General features: G+C 46.4%; 1 protein-coding gene across 1 annotated transcript in view; it reads right to left on the minus strand.

Moving 5' to 3' along the window:
• BAZ1B (bromodomain adjacent to zinc finger domain 1B) overlaps nucleotides 1-14,381 on the minus strand; it is a 78,455-nt gene that overhangs the window by 29,674 nt on the left and 34,400 nt on the right. The window contains exons 8-9 of the mRNA XM_054008153.1: nucleotides 8,769-8,907; nucleotides 7,785-7,930 (exon numbers count right to left, since the gene is read on the minus strand). Of these exons, the coding sequence (XP_053864128.1) occupies nucleotides 7,785-7,930; nucleotides 8,769-8,907 (285 nt within the window). The remainder of the gene's footprint in view (nucleotides 1-7,784; nucleotides 7,931-8,768; nucleotides 8,908-14,381) is intronic.

Here is a 14,381-nt window from a genome sequence, read left to right on the forward strand (position 1 = left end):
GTCGCTTGTTAGACAAGGTGTTAGAGAGCAATGTCAGGCACAAATTCTCTACATCAGATTTTAGGTGTTACGTGTAATCTTTAAGAGCAGCAAACCATCCAATTAGTTTAGGGCCTTCTTGAAGATGCAACACATGCATTCTAGTAGTTTCCCAGGGAAATGAAGAGTGAACATTTAAGGGAGGGAAGAATCCATGGAATAGCTACTCATTTGTGGAGGACTAGAGGAAACTGACAGAATTGCTCTGCACAACTGCCCCTCTGGCCAAGCACTGCTGTTAGAGGAATAAGCCACTTCTATAGCAAACCCGCATCTACCAACCCATAAACAAGGAAGTGCTGAATGACTGAAATTCAGTTGAAGTTGGCAGAGGATACTTGATTCCCAATGAAATGGAAGCACCTTCATTTCAGTGCTGCCCTCCCATCTCCGATTCGCCTGAAGGCAAATGGCAGCAATCTCTGCAGCTTCGCAGCAGGGAACCAGACCCCCTGAAGTAGCCACCTCCGCACAGTGGCTGCCACCAGGCAATGGCTAGTCCAACTGTGGCTATTTTAAGGAGTCCCAGATACTTACGTTTAAGCTATCTAAAGGAGCCAAGAAGTGTATAGGCCAGGAGTGGCCAAACTGCGGCTTGCAAGCCACATGTGACTCTTTTACAGTTAAAGTGCAGCTTGCGGAGGTGTCCCCCCCCCCCCCCAAAAGACTTGGTGGGCGGAGCTCTGGGCTTGTGCCCTGTGGCAGGGTGGTTGATCTCGGGCTTCTGCCCAGCGGGAGGGGTTTTTTGGGGCTTCTTCCCTGTAGGGGGGACGCCTGGCAAGGCTCAAGGCTTTAGCAAGAGTGGGGCTGAAGCCCTGAGCCCCAACAGGCGCACCCGGCTCTCGAACTTCTGAAGATTACTGTACGCGGCTTGGAGGGTCAGTAAGTTTGGCCACCCTTGGTATAGGCAGTTGTATATGGAGACGTGAAGTAGTAGCCCGAGGTTCTCTTCAGTTAGGGCAGTCGCAGGAAAGGCTCTATAGCTACAAGGCCCAAACCCCTCATTTCTGGTTTCATTTAGAATCCCCGGCAGTTGCAGCCCACCTTTATCTGGTTTCTTTTCTGTTGGAGTGCTTTTATGTAGCGGGGTTCTTACCACACTGTCTATGTGGTTCTGAGAGATATGTTGTAGTCAGTGTGGATCTCACTGTACGTGCACATGCACCGCATATGCCCTGTACCGCCTCATACTCCTGTACGAGGCAAGGGTGACTGTGGCCCTCTTTCAGTTCCCTTGCAATTCAAAGCCCGTGCTGCGGAGGACTCTGAAAAGAGTGGCTGGAAGCCAGGTTGTGGGATCCACGCTAACTGGTTCTTTGAAATGTTGAATTGTAGGATAACCAATCAGTCTTTGAGTATACATCAATGTGAATCCCACTGTAGGTGGCTGGCAAAAAGAACGATCTAAATGGTGGGAATAAGGCGTGCCTACAGCATTAGACAAAGATCGCAGTACTACCCTCTCAACCATGGCATCAGACCAACCGGCCATGTCAAGAATGAAATGTGTAACAAGTCAGTGGGTTACGGACTTCAGTTGCTATTTTTGCAAATCTCAGAGACTGGCATGTTTCTAAAGCAGATTGAAGATATTCCATGAGAGCACAGGCAGCGTTTGTTGACAGTTGGAGGGAAGAGGCTCACTGATTACAGGTGGAGATACACTCCATGATCCACTTAAGATTCTCTGTGATGAGATGGTTGGACCTTTCAATGGGTCGTTATAGCCACAAAGATGAAGAGAACACATAAAAGGTTTGGTCCTGCTAAGATAATATAGAGCAAGGCTCCGAAAACCACCCAGAGTATATAGCTTCTTCTCTCTGCATGTTGAGTGTGGCTCTGGGAAGAAGACTGGTAGATTAACTGATTTAGATTAAACACTTGAGACCACCTTAAGGATGAGCTTAAGATGCAGTCTTAAAATCACCTTGTTCCGGTGAAAGGCTTTGTACGGAGGACCAGCCATGAGGGCATGGAACTCACTGACCCATGCTGAAGTGATGGCAACAAGTAGTCCACCTTAATGGGAAGGTGATGGAAGGTGATGTACCTAACAGTCTGATAGTGACTCAAATGGAGGTTCCATAAGTTTCAGGAGAACAATGTTGAGATGCCACAAAAGAGTCACGTTTCTGACAAACGGATAAGTATGCAGGAAGCCTGTGAGGAGTCTCAGTTCTGTCTGATGTGAGAAGAGCAAGTAGGACGGTACTGAAGCGTACATGCAGTGTTGCTGTAGCTATGTCAGTCCCAGGATATTAGAGACACAAGGTGGGTGAGGTATTGGAATAGGACACATCCTTACTACTGCACGGTGGACTTGCATAGAATTAAATGCCAATCGACTTTGTTTCAAGTGCAGCATGTGGAGGCTCTTTGGTACTGGAGCCTCAGTTGGGTCCAGGTTATACTGGATTGCCCATATGGACAACTGTTTCCATTTGGAAAAGGATGTCTTCCTAGTAGACTGCTTCCTGCTCTGTAGGAGGATTTCTTGAACCTGTTGAGAAGTCTGTCATGCTCAGCCAGCCAACAACCAAGCAGTCAGGTGCACCCAGACCTGCAGTCCTTGCAATATCTGGCAGTGAAGCTGGGATCTCACATCCAGGGAGACAGACAGATAAGAGGCAGAATAGAAGTGCGAAAAAGGTCTGACAGCCAAAATTGCCTCTACCAATAAAGAGCTATTTAGGATCAGCATGGCCTTGTCCCACCAGATGATAGCCTGGGGACCAGGGTAATTGGGGGAAGCTGTATAGGAGGCCTGGAGTCCACTGGAGCAGGAAGGCATCTGGTGAACAGCCCATGCTCCTGCACTCTGGAGCAGAAGTTTGGGCACTTGGTGCTGTCCTGTCTGGCGAATGGGTCTATCATGAGAGCCCTCAACTGGTGAAATATTGGCTTTATGATGGACATCTGCAGTGCCCACTCAAGTGCCTGCATGTATGTGTAAGAAGCCAAGTTGCTGCTGGCTCCTACAATGTGCAGAGTCACTGGGGTTATCCCATGGGGATACCACCGGGTCCACAGTTTGATGGCTTCCTGGCAGACAGGAGATAAGAGAGTACATCCTTGCTTGTTTACATAGTTCACCGTGGACATGTCCATTGAGATCTGTATGGGCTGCAGGGATCTGCAGTGCAGGAACATCACACAAGCTAGCCAGATGGCCCTGAGTACGCGGACATTGATATGCAGCATCAAATCGCACTGGGACCAGGTTCCTTACATCTAGAGATCGTTCAGATGGGCACCCCAATCTGTCCCTGAAGCATCTGCTATGAGTCATCGTAGGGAAGGGGGTCAAGAAGGGAACCTCCTTTCAAAACGTTCTCCAGGTCCAGCTGCCAAGTTTTTATAGGATTTCGGGAGGGACCGTGACTCTTGATCAGGTGATGCTTGGATGCCTAGCTGCCCCAGACCTGGTCTCTGAAGTGTGTCCTTAGGGCGTCCATTACTGATTTTCCATATGCTGATGGCTGTGCCATCCTCGTGCACAAAGGTCAGACTTTGGAGACAGTTGAGCACTTTTGCTACCTCGGTAGCCAACTTTCTCAAAACGCAGAAAAATCAACACAAATCCAGTGCGCAAGTGCTTCCTTTAGGAAATTGCTCCAACAGACAGTGACTTACCGCAGGACACCAAGATTCAGGTCTATAAGATAAAGGTTATCTCTATACTCCTTTATGGATGCCTTATCAACCGCACCTCAAAAGTCTGGAGAGGTACCACCAACGATGCCTCCGGAAGATCCTTCACGTCCAGTGGGAAGATCGCTGCACTAACACCAGCATCCTCAGTGAGGCCAATGTCACCAGCACTGAAGCAATGATCCTAATGCACCAACTCCGCTGGGCTGGATATTGTGTACAGATGCCAGACTCTCTTCTCCCAAAACAAGTCCTCTACTCTCAGCTCACCCATGGTCAGAGATCCCGTGGTGGTCAGAGGAAATGCTGCAAAGACACAATGAAAGCGTCTCTCAAGAAAACTGAGGTGGACACCACAAGCTGGGAGGAGCAAGCCACCAACCGACCCCAATGGGGCTACATCCTCCATCAGGCAGTGGCCCGCTCTGAGGAGAAGCGCCTTGCCCTCAAAGCTGAAAAAGAGAGAGAAGGAAGGAAAAATAACTTTCTCCCAGCAGTAGCTGGCCTGTGAGGAAATGTCTGTACCTACTGCGGGCAGATCTGTGGTTCCAGGATTGGACTCCTGAGACATCTCAGGACCCTTATGTAAATCCGTGGTAGAGATCATCCTCGAATCGAGGGATCGTTGCCGATGATGACACTACAATTAAACACCCATAGCAGGCCCACATCAGCTGAGTCAGGCTTCCAAGGCTCTGGATGCAGGGCTATAAAAAACTGCAGTGGAAGTGTTCTGGCTTGGGCTAGAGCCTGGGCTGTGGGACCATGAGGGAGAAGATCCCATAGTCTGGGCTCTAGCCCAAGCCTGAATACATACACCACAGTTTCACAGCCCTGCAGCCTGAGTCAGCTGATACGGGCCAGCTACGGGTGTTTAATTGCACTGTAGACATACCCCTGACATGTAAGCTCTCCCTGAGAGAGTTCATGGACAATCTGATCAACTATCATCTGCATGGCTGTTACAGGCTATTTCTTGTAGTTCACAAGGAGTTCTAATTGGGACAGCAGGGAAAATATGTACTCCAGAGCTGTCAACATTTCCTGCTGTGACCTATCCCTGATCAGCCAATCTCAGTATAGGTAGACATGGATTCCCTTGCTCCCTAAGGGTTCTGCCACCCCTGCCAGGGATTTTGTGAACACTGTGTTGTGGAGAGTACCAAGGGCAAATACCCTGGATTGGTAATGGTTGGGTCCCACTCGGAATCTTGGGTACTTCACATGGCCCAGACAGAGAGCTATATAGAAGTATGCAGATGTATCACGCAATTAGAGAGCCATGAACCAGCCTTGAGCATAAACATATGGAATGACAGAGGCAAGAATTGCCATCCTGAAATGGCATATGTTTTTGTTGAGTCTTCTCAGGTCTAGGACAGAGCAAAGACCCCTTTTTTTCTTCTTCAGGATAAGGAAATACTGGGAGCAGAAGCCCCTTCCCAGAAATCTGGTGGCAGCTCCTCAGCCTCCAAGACGATTCAGCAAGGCCACTTCTGCCGGTAGCAGGCTCTCATGAGAGGGGTCCCTGAAGATGGCTGGGGAAGCTGGGGCAATGCCTCTAGCACCTATTTGTACAATGTTATGGCAGATCACCCCTGGTGGAATGGGGAGAGATGGCTTCTGAAAGTCATGCTCTCTAAACTGGATCTGGTGAGGCTCCCGACAATCATGTCAAATTTGCCGACATGCCATAGGAGCGAGATACATTGCCAAGGAAGGAGGAGTCTGGTGACCCCGTCATACTTTAGCTTTTTATTGGCATGGCACTCAGGTGGTTGCTTGGAATGACAGCATGGTGCTTGTTGTCTTAACTGGGATTGAGGATGGTACGGCTTACAGTATGAAGCTTGGGTGACAGTCCCCAGGGAGCCTTTGAGTCTTCAAAAGAGCGTGAAGAGCTGTCTGTTTGCTCCTTAAATTCCATGCTTTCAAAGGGCTGGTCCCCAATCATACCCTGTACCTCTTGAGGGATGCCCAATACTTGGAGTCAGGATGTTCTGTGCATTGTCACTGCCATGGCCATAGATCTGACCATAGTGTTGGAAGTGTCAATTGCCACCAACTGGCCTACCTTTTTTACTTCCCTGGGTGCCTTCCTGTTGTCACACGGGAGTTTCCAGAGAAAGGGCGTCACTCTATCCCAGTTCAAAAAGTAATTTGCCTCTTGCAGTTGCAGAAAAGCAGGAGTAAGTAGGTAGAGCCTTTTTGAAGTCATTGTCTTTAGGGGCACTACATTTTGCTGTAGATTTTTCCTGTACCTTTGAGACAGATAAGGAGCCCTGGCTAGGGCAGGCAAAGAAGTATTCAAACCCTGTCTGAGGGATTGGGTACTGCTTCTCTACCCATTTTACAGTGTGTGTTATTGTGTCAGGCATCTGCCACAGGGCCTTAGCCTGGTCATTTATGAGGACAGCGACTGTGGCTGGACTGAAAGTTGTCAAAATATCAACTTATATTTTTTCAATATGATCAGCATCTGTTTCTCCAGGATCTAAGTAATTCTCATAGGAGCTCTTGGAATTACTTGAAGTAATCGGGTTCCAGTATTGATGCTGATGATATCACTTCAACAGGTGATGAAGAGGAGATGTCTTTTGGTGATGACACAGGACCTTGTTGTTGCTCTGCCCCCAGTTCTGTCTTCCTTGTAGTCTAGCATAGGCAGTCTGACCAGACATGCTGGTGGCAAGAGCGATCTCTTCCTCAAATACGGTGGAGACAGGCTTATAGAGGTGTGTGATGGCGGACCACAGAAGTTCAATAGGACCATGGTGATAGGACATAAGGGCACAGTTGACTTATTTGATACTGGCTAGTCCAGTGCCATTCTTCACAAGAGTCAGCAGTTGAGACCTGTAGAGAGAGATGACATGCCTTTGTGGTATTGACCACAGATCTCCAAGTAGAGGATTCTCTGCCTGAAGGCAGTGAGAACACATTTGATGGAGAGCAGGAATCGACATCATCTAAGGGTGGTGCTGAGATACATGGAGTTCTTGTCACTAGGGCATGCATCAGCTATGACAGTCCTGGATCTTACAGAAACATCTTCAGTTGTAGGTGTTGCCACCAAGGGATGTGTCGCCAGAGTTGTTGCCGGAGGAGACGCTGTGCCACAGGTTCCTTCTTATCACTAGTCCTAAACGCATGAGGGGCTTTGTGGTTTTATCCTGAGGCTTTAGGGGGCCCATCCTTGTGGGAAGACACTGAGCTCCTCCTAGTGTGTCTGCTTGTACGTTCACAGCAGTCCCTCTGAGAGCTGCACTTTGGTACCAGAGATGCTGATAGTGTCTGTGGTGCTGGTTGAGTCTACTTTGGTGAAGAGTAGAGTCTTTTTCTGTGCCATCTTCTCTGTACTGGTCTTTGGGGTCCCTGTCTGCTACTAAGAACTTGGAGTTCTTCTCAGAATCCGAAGAGCTCTTCATAAATTGCTCCAGAAAATGAAGCTTCAACCACATATCTCACGCCTTGCGTGTTCTTGTGGCAAATTAAAGGCACACCAAACATCTGCTCAGTATTTGGGACTCTTGTTCCCTCACTCCCCCACATCTGTTTTTCAATAGATTCAGTGCATTGCAGGATGGGCAGGGCTTGAAGCCTGAAGGTTTTGAATCCAGCATGTTCAGAAGCCCTGGGCAGGGGAGTGTCTGACCATGACTATTTCAGTCAAGATTAGTCAATATTCTCAGACTGATGTCAGTGGATCAGAAAAGTGCTGAAGGTTTTATTACGAGTTTGAGAAAATTTAACCAAAGCCAAGAATTAGTGGGTTGGACACATGCCAGGTTCCACCTGACTGCCACAAGAGTTAAGAAGGAACTGAAGACAGATCATGGCTCCCCCTCAGATGGGATAATAAGGAGCACGAGGTACAAGCACACCCTTGACAATTCTATTCAAAAGACTCCGATCTCATGCACAAGACTCATGCACATCTACAGTGGGATCCACACCGACACTCTTGAAGAGCACCTTTACTGATCTGTTACATGGTCATCCATTTGCCGATCCACCTCAACCCCAGCTAGTAACAAAGAGGATCCATTAGTGACAAAAGATGATATGCAAGAGAAGTTGGCTGATCTTACTCATTGGGAAGTAGTCGTCATCATCATCATCATCCACTACCTCCTCCTTCTTCTGGCGGCGAGGGATGAATCTGTAGTCTATACTGTCATGTACCCAGCCCTTCTCAATGAACAAGCCAGGAACCTCATCTGAAAACAGCCAATATCTGTAAAGAGCATAGACATTACTGTAGGAACCACAGGAGGACAAAGGTTGCACGGAAAAAATACATATACATTCACACACGAGAAGAGAGAACACAAGTACGCAGGTATTTAAAATATGTGCCTGCATCTATATCTTCAGCAGAAGTGCAGCATGAGCAAGAAGAAACAACTATCCTTCAGTTCTTTCTAAGTAGTCTACCATACACCAAGTCTGAATGAGAGAAGATAATAATGGTAACTACTATAGCCAGCAGTTTGATAAAGTTAGCCAACTGTTTCAACTACTGGCTTGGGCCACAAAGCTAATCAGGAGACGATGCAATTGAAATTGCATTACAATCTAAAGCAAAGAAAACTTTTGCTCCCTCACTCCCCCGCACACTCTTACTTTTCAAAGTGAAGTACTTCCTGTCAGCCTCTCAAAACAAATCAATTACATAGGGTTATCACGGACATTTTTTACTCTTAGTTTATTGTAAGTGCGGGGCAAGGGGTCGTCACAAAAGTTTTTGATTTAGAATAAAGGGTGCCAGCCTGAGTACACTGAGAAATACTGGGTTAGCCTGAGTGTCATGCATCCCTCCCGCAGAGATGCAGGTCCCCCAGACTACAGCAGTTTGGAGATGGTCTCATCTCTATTTTAGCTTTACAGTAGGCCGCCCCGAGGTTCTCGATGCACAGTAATGCATTGCATACTGGTACAAAAGATCTCAAATACATTAAATATTCATTTATAACATTCCATTCCAACAGAAAGGAGGTGATCACCTAACAGGACCATTAGCAGTTAAAGGGATACAGATAGCACAGGGAAGCTTTAAAGGTTAGGTCTTCTACCTGTTGTGGTTACGGTCAGTTCCTATTGGCGTTCTGCGCATCACCAACTTAGCTTTGGCAATCCCATCTTGGAATGCCTTTTCAGCTGCAGCTTTATGCTTCCGGATTCTCTCCTCCTCCGCTTCTTTCTCCAGTTTTACTGCAGACACATTAAAAGAAAACTACTGTAATCAGAGTCACCACATATTGCAATAGGCTATTTTCTATTTTGCTGATTAGCTAGGTGAAGAAAAGATTAATTTACTGGTAAATTCTGTTAATGCATTTCCAAAGTAAATTACGCTAATGCACACAAAGGCACTCAGTGCGCAACGGGAATGTCCACATGGGGAGTTATTGCAGAATAGCTTGTGAACTTTAGCTAGTATGCACTAGTTACTACTGACCCTGCCCCCCTTTCACCCCCTGTGAAAACCCCCTAGAATTTCTCCCAATTCTGACCACACAACTGCCCAAAGATCCAGCATCTGAAAGAATCCCAAACCTCAAGCTCAATCGCTGCTAATTTCAGTTTGAGAAAGAATGCAGAACAAAACCAGAACAGGAGGGTGAGCTGGCCTGAGACAAAGAGAAGGACTTTAATATTACTGGTATTTTATTTTCTGTTCTCCTGTTCCTCAGCATGGCCTTATGCATCATCTTCACTTCATTTGACTAGCTGCTTCAACTCAGGTCCTCACCATAAAGGACCTTTTCTGAAGCCTTCCTACCAAATGGACAATTGTAGACTGGAAGGCACACCCCACTTAGCCACATAGGTTTCCAAGCGCAGCTGTTCTGCTCTGGCTACAGGAGGGACAAGCACATGCTCTAGTAACTCATACATTCCCAGATATTCTGCCATGCCAGCAGAAGAGTTCAGAAACAGCAAGCTTAGCTCATCTGTCAGGACAAAAATCTTGGCATTCTAGTAGCTCTTACGTCCCCCGGGAAGTCCACAAACAGAATGAAATGGTGAAAGGTGGCAGGATTCCTGCAGATGAATGGTATGTCTACACGGCAATTGGAAGGGCGATTGCACCTCAGGCAGACATACCTATGCTATCTTTAATCTAGCTAGTACAGCCAAAAAGAGCAGTGAAGATACAGCCGACACTGAAGCCTGTGTTGCTGCACAAGCCCACCCAGAACCAGGAGTACATACTCCTATTGCTAGTCCATGCTGCTGTGTCTTCACAGCTTTTTAAGAAATACTAGCTACACTAAGGCTAGCATGGGTATGCCTACCCTAGCTGCAATCATCTCCCATTGCAGTGTAAACATACCCAAGAGCTTTACTTAGACATTTCATCTCATGATCAGGATAAATAACCAACTTCTGCCAAGAAGGCAAAGAAGTGAGGTCAGAGGGCTTTAAGCTTTTCTTTTGGGCTCAGGGTACTTTACAGATGTCCCCTGCATTTTTACCTGCCTCTGATGAACAAGCCCACCTCACTCTGTAAGAGATGTATTGAGAAAAAGGGAACAAAAATGAATCTGTCTAAAGTTAAGCTGAAATCCAGACCCCAAAGACAAAGTTATATTACAATCCATGACCAAAAATCTAAGTAATCAGATTCAGAACTTAAATGCAAGAACTCAAATCCTTGAGAAAACTGGAACCAATTGAAGCCAACCTGGGGAATTCGGATCACAATGGGAGATGGGCAATAGCCCTCCTCCAAACATACAGGAGGCACCTTCCCCATATATTGCTAACAGCTGGAAGTGCTCCTCACACCACTCTATGCAGGCTACAGTCCTCTTTCCTATGCCTTCTTTTGAAACCTAGGACTGAAGCCTCATTCTCTGTACACTTACTGCTTGTATAGCTGCCAGAACTTCACCACAGCCTTTTTACAGGCAGTGGAGAGTAGGACTTAAAAGATCTACAACCTACATTTGTGCTGCAGACAGATATACAAAATAGCCAACAGCTAGCCGAGGACTACAAGAACAGTGCACACTCAGAGCACCTTCTCACAGGACCAGTTCTCAAGAAGGCCTTTTAAAGAGAGTGATTAAAACCCTAATAAGCTATTTGTTGGTTCTGGTTTCCACTGCATGCCAGCAGGTTTCCAGTTTCAAATGTGGGAACCTTCACTGGGGAGGCTTGCACCTGGGCTAGAAAGGTTGTCAGCTTTGACACTTGCTAATTTCTTAACAGCATATTCTCTTCCCCACTCCATCCCATTTACCATCATACCCTCGAGAGCTCACTAGTTACTTGAACAAGGTTTACTACAAGCTTTGTACTGAGTCAGCGTAGTACTTCTTAAGCACTACTTTTGGCATTTTAACTGCTGATATGATACCAGATTAGGAGTACTAATTTGGTTTGACCACTATCATGGCTTGAAAACTCCATTCACCATTGACAAGCGAGAAGTTTGTCATGGCTAGTGACAGAACCCACACCATCAATTTCTACTGAATTTAAGTTCTCAGAAAATTACATTTCCAGCCCTTATGATTGCAAAGAAAACCTCCAAATGGCACCTGAACATACAATGAATGCAATTTGTTCCTGAGCCTGCAGACAGCTCCAGTGCCTCTGTCCCTGCTCAGAGCTTTCCCAACCAACACAGTGCAACCTACAATTCTGATCAGTTTCACTGCTGCTACCCAGAACCATATGGGCCTTAGTGACACCAAAATGAGACATCAATTTCACCTTTTGCTGTTTGGGAAAGCTGAGAAAGGCATATTTTGAAGGAAGACTCTCTCATTGCTGCTGCCAGAATGCTCTGTGGGGCAAGGGGGAGAAATAGATGTGGGGAGATGAAGCTCTCTCCCTTCTAGTAGTCAGATGAAGACAGGAAAGGCAGCAAGTTTATGAGGAGCCTATCAGTTAGATGTTAACAAACAGATGGAGCCCATACAGGGGTGCTGTCCCCAAGAATCCCGGCAGCCCTGGTAGGTGCTGGACTTCTCACTAAAGTATTGCCCAGGAAGCTCATTGGTGGGCACCCAACTCATTCTCCATATCAAGGTATGATTGGTAGGTTCTGCCCTCTGGCCAGTACATGCCTGGGAAGTTTTTCGAGTCCTGTCAATTCCTATGTCTGACTGATTAGAAAGGACAGGGAAAGTCCTATATGCTGGGAAGAGCAGTTTCTGCACTTTGAGGTCTTCAAGATTTCTGTCGCTTTCCTCAAAGCATAGAAACTCATTTTTAAAGAAGAAGTCGGATCAGATTGCAAGGATTTTGTCCTGTTGGTAACTCCCTCCAATCACAACACAGCAATGCAAGTTGTAGAATAGTACTTAATTTCCCTATTCTCTGCAAAATGTTACTTCCAGTACCTAGTTGGGCCATTTAAATTAGAATGCAAAAGAGCAAAGTCATTTGTAGGTAACATCTATGGCATCCGTCACTATACCTGAGCACTTACAAATGATAAAGAGTAAAGCTTAACACAGTTATGAGGTAGGGAATATATTATTCCCATTTTAATGATTGAGAAACAGAGTCCGTAAGTGATTTGCCTAAGATTACTGCCTGTGGCAGAGTAAGAAGAGAACTTGGATCTCTTGACTTCCATTCATGTGCCACATTCCTGCTTCCTTTTAAACTGAGTTTTTTCCATCTGAAGTGCATCATTATCCAAGATACCTTTTCATGCTCAAATAACTCACACACTACTCAGTTTAATAACTGGGTTTTCAGATTAAGAGCTAATAAAGAACATGAAATTTTACATGGGGGGAGGGGAGGAAGAGGAGTGTTCCTACTCAAAAACAGAGATATACCAAGCAACAGAAACACTTGTTCTTACCAAAAAGAGTCACATTAGAAGACAGCTTTTACTTTAAACTCAACATCCACAAAATGAACGGGTTTTCTTCCGTTTGAAGCCACATAGCATAAAGAGGGCTCCTGGTTGACAGCTTCCTCATAAAGTAGGATTTAGGATTAAAGGGAGGGGAGGGATAGCTCAGTGGTTTGAGCATTGGCCTGCTAAACCCAGGGTTGTGAGTTCAATCCTTGAGGAGGCCATTTAGAGATTTGGGGCAAAAATCTAACTGGGGATTGGTCCTGCTCTGAGCAGGGGGTTGGACTAGATACCTCCTGAGGTCCCTTCCAACCCTGATATTCCAGTCAACAAGGAATAGGAGCCTCATGGGGCACAAGATTTCATTCCCTCTCCTCTGATTATAGATGTTGACCCTAAAACTGACAACCATGGCAAAAACTGGGGTGACAGAAGCCACTCCCGTTTGTTTTTTTTATTACTACAGATTTTAGGGATAAATCAGCAGCAACAGGACTGACAAAAAGCTGGATGCAGAATAGAGCACTTTACAAAGGTGAGAGAGGTTGCAAGGCAAGTAGACAGGAAGGACAGTGGAGTCGTCAAGGCTGATGCAGGAGGCGGCTACTTATGAGGAAAGTTGAGTTCAGTTACTAAGAGACGGAGTTTCAGAGAGTGGTGAGACAACCAAAAGATTACATCAGAGTGGCTGTTGAAGAATGGGGAGCGGAGCAGCAGGCTTGGCATTAGTACAGAGGTAGCAGCAGAAGCCATAGGACCAGAAGGGGTCTCCTACAGGGACAGCATAGAATTTCAAGGGATGACAACAGATATGGACAAGGCCTTAACAGGCTGTTTGATTTGCTGCTGAATCTCAGTTTCATTTAAAACAAACTCTCCATAGGTTTCTAGCCTTTATGGTGGTGAAGGAAATTTCCACTTGAAACCCAATGCTGCGTTTCCCTAGCTACATCTCTACTAAACAATTACACAGTTGTGACTGAACTAGAGAAAGTTGCAAAAGTGCCATGTTTTCACACTGACAATCCTATTTTGGGTGCTCTCCCTGCACCGATCCTACAATGCCCTGCACAGCTTAGGGTTGCCAACTTTGTAATATTTGAAAAAAAAAAAACAGACACCAGCAGGAGTGCAGGAATCTTCCTCTCCTCCCGCTCCTCGTTTTTTCCCCTCTCCCCTGGTCAGGAGGGACTTGCCTACAGAGCCAGGGCTGGGAACTGCAGCCACCCATCGCAGATAGGAGGCAACCCCAGCTAAGTAAAGGCTGGCACAGGTGATGACCCGGCACCTCCCCCACCTGCAGAAATCAGGTCTGGTCAGATCCCCCGGACATCTGGCCACCCTAACACAGCTCCCTGGAGCAGATGCATGGTGACTATGGTATATTTAAACCATTTCCCATTTTTGATTAATTTGTTCCATTTTCTGATTCATCTGGTTCTTGTCCCACATGAGGAACCACTCAGTGGCATGAGGGGCAGAGGTTCCTCAGACCTGGAAAATTGCATGAAACAGGGTCCACAGTTGCCTCCACACCCGGATTAATTCTGGGGACCTCGGGTTTATTACTACAATCACTGACACCTTTGGAAATCAGTGCTTGAGGCAACAGGAGCTTATTTTTATTCTTTTCATCTGTGTTCAGCTGCTGTTACTTCCGCCATAAAACAAAAGGAAATAAATACTAGAATAAAAACTAACAGCTGCGCTCTCATTTCCTTCTATGATCCAGGCACAGGGGTGGCCTGGGCCAGGTGGCCCCAAGGAAGGTGACCCTTCCAGGCTTCTCTACCTGGCCTTCTGAATTCCTCAAACTCTATTCCCCTTATTCATCGTCTACAATGGAGCCTATAGAGCA

The sequence above is a fragment of the Malaclemys terrapin genome, chromosome 18, assembly GCF_027887155.1.
Source record: "Malaclemys terrapin pileata isolate rMalTer1 chromosome 18, rMalTer1.hap1, whole genome shotgun sequence".
Taxonomy (NCBI): Eukaryota; Metazoa; Chordata; order Testudines; family Emydidae; genus Malaclemys; species Malaclemys terrapin.